The sequence below is a fragment of the Sebastes umbrosus genome, chromosome 22 (genome assembly GCF_015220745.1).
Source record: "Sebastes umbrosus isolate fSebUmb1 chromosome 22, fSebUmb1.pri, whole genome shotgun sequence".
In the NCBI taxonomy this organism is placed as follows: Eukaryota; Metazoa; Chordata; class Actinopteri; order Perciformes; family Sebastidae; genus Sebastes; species Sebastes umbrosus.
In genome coordinates this window covers 22,596,533-22,611,319 of record NC_051290.1, presented here as the reverse complement: position 1 = coordinate 22,611,319, position 14,787 = coordinate 22,596,533, and the positions used below count along the sequence as shown (strand labels likewise).

The following is a 14,787-nucleotide window of genomic DNA, read 5'->3' as shown; positions in this document are numbered from 1 at the left end:
TTTCCGTGTGTCATGATAACGCATTTTAGGCTTTTCGCGTGTCATTTATATACCACAGGCTTACGCTTGGGCCAGACTGCCCGCGTGAGCAGTGCGTGACAGCTGCTTCGCTGAACTGCTGCGTGTCCCTTGCGTGGGTTGTCCACGCTGGCAGCGTTTCTGCTGCGGCTCTGCTGCTGTCATCCCTTTCTTTCTACATTGAGTTTGCCTTTCATAATGGCCATTTAATTTTTCTTTTTTTTCCTATACTTGTTATTTTTTCCCTTTTTTCGAGGTTGTTTTCATCATATGCAGTTGACAGTTCGTAATCACAATAGTTTATAAACCAATTTTTTCCTGACAATGACTGATAGATTTGACTTCAGGACATCTCTGATTACATACATGCTGAAAATCAAACATTTTTAGTGGATTCATTTAGAGATTAACAAAAATCGTAATAAATCGTAATGTCGGATCGCAATACCTAAAATTCGCACTATATATTGAATCGGCACACAAGTATCGTGATAGTATGGAATCGGGAGATAGGTGTATCAGCCCTTTTTTTTAGTATCAACTAAATGCCATTACAGGAGGGAGTTAAACTGAAAGCAGGCAGTGGTGTAGCAGCTTGGACGCAGAGCTCCAGCTTTGGTTTATACAGATAGAATGAGTGCTAAATGTTTACTTGGACTGCCCAGTGTTACTGGTTAAGGGCCTGCTTGAGACAAACTAGACATGGTCGGGCGACCCGCTGTATGCCCTAAAGGAAAAAATGTGTGGGCGGTTGGGGGGATGGAGAAGTAGCTGTTTAAAAGAAAAGTGCCTGATACAGACGTTGCAAATCCTGCTTACTCTTTCACCTCCGCACACCTGGCGAATTGCTGCGTAAATTGGGCGCAAGTGACAAATAGCCTGTTTTGGAAACCCACCATTGTGATGTTGGAGAGGGGTATTTCAGAGGCTGTTAGATCATCCGACTGGTGCTTCTTTCCCATTCGCTCAATCTATGATGTTTGTGTATTTCTCTTCCCTGCTTGGCCTTCCATCCTCCTTTGTTATTATTATTACGTTATTTTTAGGAAAAGGTTAAAAAAGAAGCTTCTATGTTGTTGCATGTGTTTCACTGGGGTTTACACAGAGGACATCCCGTGTTAAATAAACACAGGTCTTTAAATTCACTTAGCTCAGTGCCCCAGAGGACCAATATTACCATCCAGCTGCTGGCGTGGTGATGGAGAAATAGCAGCGAGTACCGAGCAGCCTCTAAATATATCTCCTTCAGTCTTCCAGGAACAGACGATGACCTGAGGACCAGAAATACTAAAGAAGGAGAGAAGTGAAATCTCTGAACAATAGGCCTTTGACCAGTCAGACACACACACACACAGCTGTCTTCTTGTCTGGGTTTTACTGTTTGTTTTACTTTTAACCCAGGACAATGTCCACAGGGGGTCTCATCAGTGAAATGCTAACTGTAGTAATCATGCCTACTAGGATCAGGATTTTAGAAAAACAGAGGTCAGGAGTCCAAATACCCCCATGCTGTACAACCCATACAGAGCCCAAACCTGTAGTACAAAAGGTATTATCAGACGAGTCAATAATATAACTGATTACATCAGTAATTCTGAATCAGTGGTTCCTATTATTTTCATTGAAGCCCCCTCCACTTCTATTTAAGGAAAGCTGATCCACCCCGCCCCATATTTTCTGATATCATCACTCTTAAAAAAATGATAAATCCTCGAACAAAATCCTCAGTTTAAATAAGTGGAATCAGTTTATTAAATGAGTTAGTCTTTCTTTTATTAAATCAACTTGACATCTTGATGGATTCACCATGCGAATGCAGATACATAATATGATCGTTTTTTGTAACTTACTATAATAGTCCACGCCAGCAACTGGACTTGGTTTAGATTCTTGAAGACGTTTCACTTCTCATCCAAGAAGCTTCTTCAGTTCTGGCTGAATGGTAGCAGGGGAACCCAGGAATTCAGCCAGAACTGAAGAAGCTTCTTGGATGAGAAGTGAAACGTCTTCAAGAATCTAAACCAAGTCCAGTTGCTACTGATTTAACCCTTACTCGGATACCATGACCTGGATGACTGAGAACCTTCACAAACTTACTATAATAGTGTTAGAGCTGAAATAGATTTTTAGTTATCGTGGCTAAATAAATGAAATTTATGTTGCAAACGGGAGAGCTAATAGATTGTGAATAGTGAAAATGTTTTTTTTTTTTAAAGGCTAAACACCAACAAATATGGATTGTACCAGAATATTTTGTTAGATAAAAACATGTTGTGACTTTTGGAAATGATTACATCTATCTTTTTTCAATTAATTTAGACTTTTTGACTAAACGACGCTCTGAAGTTATTGGAAATGTTTGGATCACACAATTCAGAAACAATCCTACGCAGCCAACACTGGAATCTCTACAATCTAATACTAATAATAAAAGTGTAGCCTGATCTTTATCTGCAACTGTGCGCAAATACCGAGTTTAAACAGAATGTGGACTTTTAAGTAGCAAAATAATATATCATTTTAATTAGTTTTATATACTGACTTTGTATAAATTATCCAGTATGATTTTAGTTATACATGTGCAAATCTGATTTTGACAACCTCAGAGCAGACAAGTCCTGACGTAACCCCTGTGATCCCCCTAAGGGGGGCCCGGATCCCAGCTTGTGGACCACCGATCTAAAATATTTTTTACATTTTATATATTTAACTGTCAAATGTATTTCCAGTGCTGTTTGCAAGACTTATCCTTATTATCAGAAATATTCATATACACATATTTTGTTTTGTTTTGTTTTTTTTACTTGACAATTCATTTTAATAAAACACTTACATGGTTACTGTACATGCACAGATAAAAGAACATCAAGGATACCTCAAAAAAGTCACAGGACTTATTTCCATTGTGGTCCTTTGTTGTAGATCAGTGGTACGTATATATATCACCAAACCGCCTGCCTCGTTCAAACAAAAGTCCAAAACTAAAAGGTGTTTGGTTTACTATTGCGTAAGACGTTAGGACCACTGAATGTCTGGCACCACAGCTGGAAAAAATTAACTACTGACTAAGATTTTAAACTCCTTCTCAGGTTGATTTAAAAACCCAAATCCCAGAAACCTGCCGACTTCCCCTTCCCTATAACTCTGTAAAAAAGCTTCGGACCTCTCAGTCATCTAAATGTCCCGTTAGCTAGGCTCCCTGACACTATGAAGTGTTGTTTGAGACTTCTGAGCTGCCGCTAGCCAACTATTAATTGCTCAACTGTTTACTTAAATACCTCCAGCACAAGCAGCTAACGCCGTCGTAGTTGGCACTGGATGCCAGAAAAAGTGGCCAAATGTCAGGAGACAGCGGTATGGAGTGGTCAGCTCGGCCATTTCTGCCAACAGACGTCAGGACTGTGAGGAATAAGCACCAGCTTACTTATCAAACAGGGCCATAAATACTGTGTGTAAGACACATTAACAGATGACATCCTATTGGATGGATGGAGCCCGCTCTCGTTGGCAGGAACGTTGTGTTTGTTTGAAATGTACCGGGTTACCCAGAACGTATTACCAGAAGGTTACCAGAAGAAATCTTTCAACCAGTTGCAAGACAAAGTGTCCTTCCTGCTGAAGTGTACTCGAGCAAGAGTTCGTCCTTAATAAGCGGCCAGCAAGAGGATTACCGTTTTTAAATATATGCAAAATAAAATGAAACTAATCCCGGGTCCCTCATAGACGGTAACAGAGTAAACAAAAGAAGTTGAAACATGTCTCCAAAATTATACTTTAAACAAACCGCTAATAGTAATAATGCTATGCTGAAGAGTTGCTGTTTAAAAACGCTGATCTCCGATTGGTTCCCCTGTCGCGTCGTAAAAAAGATGTAATTGAGAGGCTTTATGACTCCAAGCTATAGACCAGACCAGCATGGCTTTATGGCTCCAAGCTGTAGACCAGACCAGCATGGCTTTATGGCTCCAAGCTATAGACCAGACCAGCATGTCTTTATATCTCCAAGCTATAGACCAGACCAGCATGGCTTTATGGCTCCAAGCTATAGACCACACCAGCATGGCTTTATGGCTCCAAGCTATAGACCAGACCAGCATGGCTTTATGGCTCCAAGCTGTAGACCAGACCAGCATGGCTTTATGGCTCCAAGCTATAGACCAGACCAGCATGGCTTTATGGCTCCAAGCTGTAGACCAGACCAGCATGGCTTTATGGCTCCAAGCTATAGACCAGACCAGCATGGCTTTATGGCTCCAAGCTATAGACCACACCAGCATGGCTTTATGGCTCCAAGCTATAGACCACACCAGCATGGCTCTCTGGCTCCAAGCTATAGACCAGACCAGCATGGCTCTCTGGCTCCAAGCTATAGACCAGACCAGCATGGCTTTATGGCTCCAAGCTATAGACCAGACCAGCATGGCTCTCTGGCTCCAAGCTATAGACCAGACCAGCATGGCTTTATGGCTCCAAGCTATAGACCAGACCAGCATGGCTTTATGGCTCCAAGCTATAGACCAGACCAGCATGGCTCTATGGCTGCTGGTGACAGTGGCTAGCATGGCTAGCTAACGTTAGCTTGAGTGTAAGGCTGCTGCAGTGATACAGTCATACATTAACGTTATAGCAGCATCAGACTAAATCTCAGCCTATAGATCAAACAGTTGGTTATTAACACGTTGGTTATTTACAGACAACACTTAGTCTAACGGGATTCAATCAGATATGTAGAGATGTCTGGATCAGTAATATCCTCCACTGTGTTGGACAGGGGAAGACTGAAGGGACATGGCGGTAATCAACCTTCATTTATTAAGATATCACCAACACTCAGGTTCAGGCAAGGTCGCAAAATTATTATTAGACATGTGTATTAAACAAACGTTTGTATAACAAGAGATGAATGTATATGAATTTGTCAAAATTACAATCCAGACATTCGTTTAATTACATTGAAGTCTATGAGATCTTTGGTTTTCTGTCCCCTAAAAGGGGGCGTGGCCATGAGTTTTTCAGAAGCTCCCGTATATGCAGGTCTGATGTATGTGTTAGCTAGCAAGCAGCTAGCAGTTGAGAGTTGCTACATGTAAAAAGTAGTTTTGATATCATTCTCTACCAGACCATTAGCATGTTTATTAGCCGTTATGTCTTATTTCAGCCAACAGCCAAGTACATTTTGTTAAGTGAATCGTGAGCAACAACCATGTGTAGCTTCCCAATCTGTTGTGCACATTGGCTGGTTAAGACTTTGCTTTGGAGCCTTTCAGCAAGCCAGTGAGTGTTAGCTTGTTTTGTACCTGTGGCTACAAGCTACTGCTAAGTGGCAGTTTGCCAACAAGGCGCCTGCCAAGGAGCTTATCTGTGAGCCTGATGAGGGCATACGTGGAGGAGGGGGTGGTTAGATCAAGCCTCAAATCAAGCAGCACTAATTGTAGAGTAGGATTAAACTCAGGTAAACATTTGGTCACTCTCAAATTTGCCTTTTTGCTCCTGGAAAACAAGAAATTCAATATTTATGAGTGAGATTTGTTGCTGGAATTGCCAAATCCTGCTTAATTATTTAAAGGGACTATTTGTAACTCGTTCGCGTGTAGCCGCTGTACCCTCCTCCTCTGCCTGCTCGCCTTCACTCAGACAGCTCAGCTCGCTCCACCTCTAGACGTGAACGCGCGTTCACGCCACACTGCAGAAGAGTTAGTTTAGCTCTGAGAATATCTAGTGAATGTACAGGGGACGTTTGTGCAGAAATAACTGCTGCAGCTCCTCCAGACCAACAGAGGTTTTCCGTGTCTTGTGAAGTGACCGAGCTGTGCAGAGAGTTACGTAGTCTTCTCATTACCGACCGGGTGCCAGTGTCTCCTCTGCTCTCTCCGGCTGCGGGCGGAGAGAGCAGAGGAGACATGCTGCAGAGCTCCGCTGCCTCAGCCTGCACTTAGGCAGGAAAAGCCAACACTAGGATCAGATCTAAATCATGTTCATGGAGAGACCTTCGTCTGGTCAGCTAACATTACTGCCAAGCAGCTGAAATATAGAGTGATATTGTGGTTTTAGCTGACGTGTGTCGCCTCACTGTTTTGAGTGATGCTCGTTCAGGTATATTTAGAGCGAGCAAGCGCGAGCAAGCGCGAGCCCGACGCTGACTTTCGTTGATTTCACGGCCACAGGTGTCGCTGTTAAGAAGCATTTCTGAAAGTTACAAATAGTCCCTTTATGGGAAAATTGTTTTTTTTCTTATAATCCATCAGGATTATAAAGATATGTTATTATAATCATTCAAATTAAATGGTAACTGTACAGTACAGTACAGTAGTTTTATATGTGTACAGTTTTGAAAAGCAGTATATGATTAAAAGAGTTCACTTCCAAAATCATTTTTAAAAACTGAATTTTCTTTTATGAATGTTGCTCGTTGCAATGGTGGAAGGTAATTAAGGACATTTATTCAAGTACTGTACTTAGTAGCCAACGTATACTTTAATTCTATCCTATGCTACTTTATACTTCTACTCCATTACATCTGAGAGGGAACTACTGTACTATTTACTGCATTTAAGCTTTAGTTACTAGTTACTCTGTAGTTACTTTACTTTTTAGATTGTTGGTACAAAATATAAATAAACTAATATGTTATAGTATATTACAGGTTAAGCCACCCAACAGTAAGCCTATATAAAGTAGCCTAATTGAAATTGGCTTCACTTTTACCATCTGCAACATTAACGGGATGAACATATTAATGCATTAATAATAATAATTCAATAATATGATATATATGATTCTGAAATGAGCCGTTCTGCATAATGAGTACTTTTACTTTTGGTACTTTAAGTACGTTTTGACGCTGATACTTTTGTACTTTTAAGTAAGATTTTGAATGCAGGACTTTTACTTGTAACAGAGTATTTCTACACTCTGGTATTAAGACATCTACTTAAGTAAAAGATCTGAGTCCTTCTCCCACCACTGCAAATATTGTACTTTTCACTGTATTTATCTGACAGCTGTAGTTACTTTGAAGATCAAGGCTTTACCTTCCAAATATATGCTCAGTTTATAAAATATGGTGCATTATACTGTAGATTAATTATAGATTAATTGTTACTGACTAACCTACCCAATAGCATTAAAAGTATAGTAAAGTTAGGTTGATTGTGACCCGCTACAACATAAAATACCGCATACACAGTAATGCATAGAAAATAGGGTTTTTACTTTTATTTTTGCAGCTAGTACTTTTGTACATCTACTTAAGTAAGTTTTTGAATGCAAGCCTTTTATTTGGAGTCATTTCACAGTAGTAATTTTTCTACTTTTTCTTAAGTGTGCGTGTGTGTTCACGATTCTGTAAATTTGAGCGTGTTAAATTTAGATGCAACCTGATTAATCTGCTCAGTGTTTCCTGTTTCATGCCTGTGAATGACACATACAGAGAGAGCTCTAACGCCTCACTGGCCTTTCAGTTTATTCCTGTGTATTTTAGGTGCTGTAGTAACAGTCACTTTACACTCAGTGTAAGCAGGATGTATCAGTCGTTGGACAGCGCGTCCTTCAGCTGGACAATCAAGGTTCAAGACCACAGACTGGCAAACATCCTCCTTGATGAAATGTCATTTATTCTGTAGCTGGCCTCCCTAAGGCAATGGGCAGAAGAACAGCGGGGCGATGTTTGTAGTGCTGTTGCTGAAAAGCTGGACACAGTCTGTGGAAATACTGGATTTAAACGTTAGTTGCGCCCCGATGTTCTCATCCCAGACAGATATTAAACACCTGTGAGACCATGAAAATACCTCCGAAGGTGAAAATCGCTGTTGGATAAAAGGTAAAATATGAGTGAGAGGCACTGACAAGTCTAAGTGTCAGAGTCCGAGGTCACAAGTGTGGCTTGCCCTAACCATGATAATTATTTATTTGCTGGTGGTCTTGGTCAGTATCCCTATGCTTCAAACTATGATGCTCTACGTACCCCTCTAGCGTCAGTTTTGGACGTGTCGGGGGCGGTGTGTCAGTTTCCGCTCGTTACATGCGTAGTGTCTTTTCATAATAAACTTAATTTTTAAGCTTAAACATAAACCTAAGTAAAAACTTGTACGTTTTAGGCAACAAATGTAGTTGGTAAGGCTAGGAAAAGGTCGTGGTTTGGGTTAAAATAAGTCTGTTTGTTACGTAACTGTAATTAGTTAAGTACGTAAGTTACATAACAAAAGTAAGGTAAAATAACTAGGGCTGTCAATCGATTCAAACATTTAATCGCGATTAATCACATGATTGTTGTTGATTAATTGCAAATTAATCACACATTTTTCATCTATTCAAAATGTACCTTAAATGGAGAGTTGTCAAGTATTTAATACTCACGTCCAAGGGACCCCTTTGAAAATGGCCATGGCAGTTTTTCCTCACCAAAATTTAGCGTAATTTTGTAGCGTTATTTCGACTCCTTTGCGACAACCTAGTATGACAATGGATTCCTCAGGTTTTCTAGTTTCATATGATACCAGTATCTTCAGTCTAGCTTTGAAACTGAACCCGCTACAAACTACAAATCACAAGTTGTGTTAATGTGTTTTATGAAATCAGTGGCGTTAAAACAAATTTGTGTTAACGCATTATCGCGTTAACTTTGACAGCCCTAAAAATAAGTCAACATTCACTTGGTTTCACACGGGACTTGAACAGCTGTCTTCTGGGTAAAAGTCCTGTGTTTGTTTGACCCATACCACTTCCGCTCCCAGCTGCTCTACGCAGACTTTCTTGCTCTTTATACTACGTCAGTTGCTGTGACGTCTAATAATGACACAGATTGGTTGATGTCTGATGTGTCTTATACAGATGCTAAAGAGTGTCTCTTTGCTTCAGTATCAGAAGCCAAGGTGTACTGACCAAGCGTCGGTGTTTTGGCGAGTTGGGAGTCAGAACGGGTTGCCTTAACCGTACCGTAGTTACAATACAAGGATATTGTTGAAATAAATAACTTGTCATCGAATGTTAAAACTTCATCATTGAATTTAATCTGTTGTTTTGCAGAATTGTCTAATATCAATAGCAGTAAAGGGTGTTTGGCAAAACATTATTACTTAACCGATTTAAGTCAACATTTTTGACACATAAATTTGGTTTAGAAAGTTAAAATTATTGATTGCTATCATAATTTTGTAAGCAAATTCACATCAAGTTAAATCCTTGACTTTGAATCTCAGAATTTTTACAATAGGCATTTTTTTTCAGTTTAATAACCCCCCATTTTTCCCCTAGTTTTTATTTTCCTGGTTCCTGGTGGGGGGCGTCCTAGTTTGTGCTCAAATTACGAACTTTTAGGATTTAGTCAGCAGTGTGTGAACATTTGCAGATGATACGTTGTTTTACCTTCCACAAAACCACTGAAATACCTAGATAGATAGATAGATAGATAGATAGATAGCATTTTGCCAGTCAACTCTCTTAATTTGAGTTGTTGCTTTGTCACTCTTTAATCCAAGCCATTGTTGTTGTTGTTGTTGTTCTTAATGCCCTTAATTCACCTCTCTAACTGGATTTTGTGCCAGATCAGAGTTGCTGTCATGTGACGAAGCAAAGCGAAGGATTTGCAGTTTGAGCAGTCGAACTGCTGACCACGAAACCCGTGCGATGACAGCGACCTCGCTCATGTTGCATTTACCTGCTGTAAGCCCGTATCAGTCTGAGTGTGATGTCTGGTTTGTGACTGTGGCCGCTCTAACAGTATTACCTGTTTATCCCTCTCTTACCTGCTCTCTCCATCCATTCTGGCTATTCTTATACCGCTCGTCTACTTGAACTCTGATAATCTCTCCTGAGAGGGGCTGTGTGATTACTGAGATAACAAGGCAGAGGCAAGCTGATCCGACACCATTGGTACATTATGTCAAATGGTGCGAAACCCCCAAAGTGCGTCACAACTGGAGCTTAAATTGTTAAAGGTTTTTCTTTTTGTAGTTCCACTTTGTCCATTGTTGCTCTGTGAACAAAAAGAGTCTCGCCCCGAAGATAAAAGTCAAATCATCTTCCTGTTTGGAGTTGAGATGTGATCAGCAGAGAGGAATGTGTTCCATAAATAAAACGAGACTCTGTCAGGACTCCAGCTCAGCTCCAACCTCTGATATACAGCATAGAAATGTTCAGACAAATGATTTACCTGCAAAACTCATTATGCTTATTCTGATTGAAGAATTCTGAAAGCTTTGCTCAGCTCTTAAACGTCCACATACAATAAAGACTTAGCTCAACTGAGGAAAGAGCAGAAAAAAGTGAGCATTTCCATTCCAGATGTGATATTTCTGTCCCACAGAGCTGACACCAGAGACATTTAAGTAATATTTAATACCGTTAGTACTGACATCTTTCCCATCGGTTTCTTCCTTTATCTTTCCTCACATATATTAATATTACAGCCTCATGATTCTGCAAAAAAACTTTGCAAACCGCATCATGCACAGCTTTTATAACACCAAATAAGTGGATGAATCAGTCTTTGAGGGATTTAGAGTCTCCACCATATCAGGCAAAAGTTTGCAATCATGACTCTCTGGACTGTCAAATTAAGCCAGATTGATACTGGACAAGCAAGCCAGATTTCTGCAGAGTTTATTAACACAAGAAAGCCCTGTTAACTTCTTTGTAGTGGTAACTGTAACACTTTAAAAACATCTCTTGATAATTTACTGTGCACTTTTGAACTTTGGAGCATGGCATTGCAGGGACTGGAGTTTGATTCCAGGATAAGAGCTTCTTTCTAGACTTCCTTTTATTGTTTTTTCATTATACGTGAAATAGATATATATAGATAATGTAGATATATAAAATCTGTCTCACCCTCACCTCACCTCACCCTCCCACTCCCACGTCGTCGTCTAGGGTCACACAAATCACAAAAAGATATCAAATGTACACATACAGAAAAAGTTTTTATATAAATAATAATAATGATAATAATAGTAATAGTAGATCATCAGGGAAAAAAAAAATATAAAAATAATAATATATATATTGAAATAATAAAATAAAAAATAATAATAATGATAATAATAATCACAATCATAATACTAACTAAAAATTTAAAATAAATAAAAAGAAAATTATGTTATTATTATTATTATTATTATTATTATTATTAATAATAGCCAAAGCCACCATAAAGCCACCAAAGCATCGCCCTGTCGGCGATTCTTTCACAACAATGACCGGCTCGCTGTACATTGTTCCTTACTTAAAGCTGCGTAAATTGAAATAGTTTTGACCACTTAGTAACATATTGAAAACAAAGTTGGTAAAGTGAACGTGTTATTATTTATACACTCATTTAGACACAAAGCAACACCAGGATTAAATTGCAGTCATGTTTCTATCCACCTGACGAGTCCAAGTCCAATATTCACTCTCCATTTAGCTCTGTTTTGGTCTCCACCAACTTCTGAGGGAAATATCTGGCTCTTTAGCTGTTAAATGCTGCACTGTGTTCTGCAAAAACAAATGACTAAAAGAGGCTTAAAGTCTCTATAAAACTGGGGGGAACTACAGATTTGGGTTATAATTCTCTGTGGGTTCGTCACTACAAGCTACCACTTTCACATTACACTGTTGTTAATATAAAAATATTGATTGGTGCAACTCTGGATTGCTAGATCATGAGATCAAGTATCGTTTCTCGCTCTTTCACGCTCCATCAAAATACTTTTTGCAGGAAACACAAAGTCAGCTTGGACCTCATCTGTTAACGATGTGTGTAGTTAAAATGACAGGATTTTTTGAAATTGTTAAAAATATTGGAAGAGACAATTCAGCAGCCCCTTGACTACTGGAGTTCTTGTTTCTTTGTCTCGAAATGAAACATTAATATCATTCAGTAAAACCAAGCTAATTATTCCGTCCTCTCTCTTACTTTATTACCTCAGAGTTGTTCCTCCAGTTTACATAGTCGCTAACAAGAAAACATGAAATAACTTGTCTTTTCTTTCTTTTTCCATCCTCTTCTCCCTCAGAATCGGACCCCAAGGCATTCGGCATCCCGCTCTCCCAGGTCATCGCCAACGACCGGGCCTACAAGCTGCGACAGGACGCCCTGAAGGAGAGCAGGCGAGACTGTCTGGACCTGGAGGCCAGCATCCTGCGCTTCAGGGCCGAGAAGAGGCAGTTCTTCAACGGGAACAAGCCGCTGGTCAGCTCCTCCTCGATCACAGGAGGAGGTCCCGGATCGCCGTCCGCTAACTCGGTGGCGCCAGCGCCCATTTGTGAGACCCAGAACAAACCGCTGTCGCCCACGTTTCTGGATAACACCGGCCGAGGACAGAGGAGGGTGAGTGTATATACACAAATACGTATACAAAGCATGTTGTAGGGTAAAAAAAACAGTATGTGTCAACATGTCAGAAACTAAGAGCCTTCTTTTTATTTATACAAAGAGTTTGATAAACTCCAGAGGTCATTTTAACTTTAATAACCCTTAAATAAGTGTGGAAATATGATGTGATTTCAAAGACAAAAAAAGTCACTGAATTTGGGAAGTCAACGAGTCAAAAAAAAAATGCCATTGTGCAATATATTTTTTTTACAATTTTACTTTTTAACATTTCAAAAAGTATTTATATTTTGACATAATAATTCCTCCATAAACTGTATAATTCCACTTCAAATCAAGGTAAAATTGTAAAATTCTCAAGTATTTTCATGTCAAAAGGCTCAAGTCCAAGTGAAGTCACGGGTCATTGGTGTTAAAGTCCAAGTAGAGTTGCAAGTCTTTTTGGATTTTGTCAAGTCTAAAGTCATTGAATTTGTGACTGGAGTCCACACCATTAAAGCACCATATGAATTTGTGACTGGAGTCCACATCATTAAAGCACCATATTAATGAGCCTATCAAGTGTTTTAGTACTAGTAGTTTTAGTTGTCAGATAAAGTGGAGTAAAAAGTAATATATGTTTTTTCTCTGTAATGGACAATATAAAGTCTTGTGTATTTAAGTATTTAAAAAGTACAAAATGTACTTATTCTATGAGGATTCAAGAATAATATATATGTTCATATAAACACACAGACAGAAATAACAGATGTCCGTTTCTTCACCACCGGTCATATTGTGCACCTATTTAACAATATATGCAAAAAAAAGACAAAGAAATTGTATTTTTATAACAAAATCCGATCATTTTTTCTTCCTGTAAAACAAAATATGACATGTGTTTATATGAGCAAGTACCAACCAATTTCAAGCAACAATATCATGACACTCAATCTGCAGTTTTTAGCGACAACGGAGGTGTGTGTGGAGCCCCAGCGGCGACCTCCAGGTCTGAGACGTGAAGCCGATGCTGAAGTGCCTTCAACCGGCATTCTCTCTACCAGCCAGCAGGGGGCGACTCCTCTGGTTGTGTAGAAGTCTATGAGAAAATGAGCCTACTTCTCTCTTGATTTATTCCCTCAGTAAACATTGTAAACATGAGTTTATGGTCTCAATCTCTAGTTTCAAGTCTTCTTCAATTCAGCATGATGTTCATTTAGTAAATGATGATCCCATTTAGAGTCAGATAGACCATAAAGCAGGGGATGCTTTAGGGCGGGGCTACCTTGTGATTGACAGGTCACTACCACGGCGTTGTCCGGTCTGGGTGTTGTCTGTGTTTTTGTCTAAAATGTCTTATTCAGCATTTGGTTGTACTTAGCTCCACCCTCTCGTGTCACTTCTGGTTGCAAAAAAACAAGATGGCGACGGCCAAAATACGGAACTCGAGGCTTCAAAACGGCAGTAAACAAACCAATGGCTGACGTCACGGCGACTACGTCCACTTCTTATATACAGCGGTATATGATGGAGCCACAGTCCTCTGTAGCACCGTATCATGCTAAACTCTAAGATCGCCCACTTTTTAGCGGTCCAATCAAATTGATTTAAATCCCTCTTGTAACTGTACACCGCTCAATTATTCCATTTCATTGGGGAATACGGGACAGTACAAAAGATAAAGACGCTCTAACCTCCGTTTCCGGGGGACTTTATGTAGATTATGATGCTAATACTTTTGCACTTTTACTTAAATTTTGAATGCAGGGTTTTACTTGTGACAAAGTATTTCAACACTGCAGTATTTGTACTTTAACATAAGTAAAAGATCTGAGTACTTCTTCCATCACTGTTGCAAGTTTAATATATTTGGGGTTTTGGAGTGTTAAAGCAAAAACAAAACAAGCAATCTGTGGCACAAATTTTAACTTTTTACGATCACTAATCAATAATGATGATCGCCGGTTGCAGCTCTTTAATGCAGAACCACATGATTATTTCTGCCTGTCTGTTTTCTACCAAATATTCCCGTACCCCTTCAGGCAGCCCTGCGTATTCAGTGTTTACCTCAGTGACTGATTCTTATGAGCTGCACTTGATAGCTGGTTCAGGTTCGATTACTGTAATGATACTCATTACGGGCTTAACATAACGACCGTTTCCAGATCAGCGTGGGGAGGATTACAGGGTGTGATGGCCTCAAGCAGAGAGGGTTCACACACGGCACTTTTTTTAACACACGACTGTGGAGAACAGAACACACTATTCTCACCCCAGACGACATAAAGAGAAACACCTGCACTGGCAGTTTATCACTCCACCCATTATCAGAATTTTCTTCCCTCGAGTTACTGATTCAGATCTTTTAAAAACACACACTAGGAGGCACAGAAAAAAAAAAAACAACGGCTTGATTAAATGTGGAATTTGGCAAAAGCCAAGAAGAGATTCAGGACTGTTGTTGTTTTTGTTCTTGGAGC

At 39.6% G+C, this 14,787-nt stretch overlaps 1 protein-coding gene across 3 annotated transcripts in view; it reads left to right on the top strand.

The window, feature by feature from the left end:
• arhgap36 (Rho GTPase activating protein 36) overlaps positions 1-14,787 on the top strand; it is a 110,486-nt gene that overhangs the window by 82,807 nt on the left and 12,892 nt on the right. For all 3 annotated transcript variants that reach the window (XM_037759747.1, XM_037759748.1, XM_037759749.1), the window contains exon 4: positions 12,012-12,325. In XM_037759747.1, the coding sequence (XP_037615675.1) occupies positions 12,012-12,325 (314 nt within the window). The remainder of the gene's footprint in view (positions 1-12,011; positions 12,326-14,787) is intronic.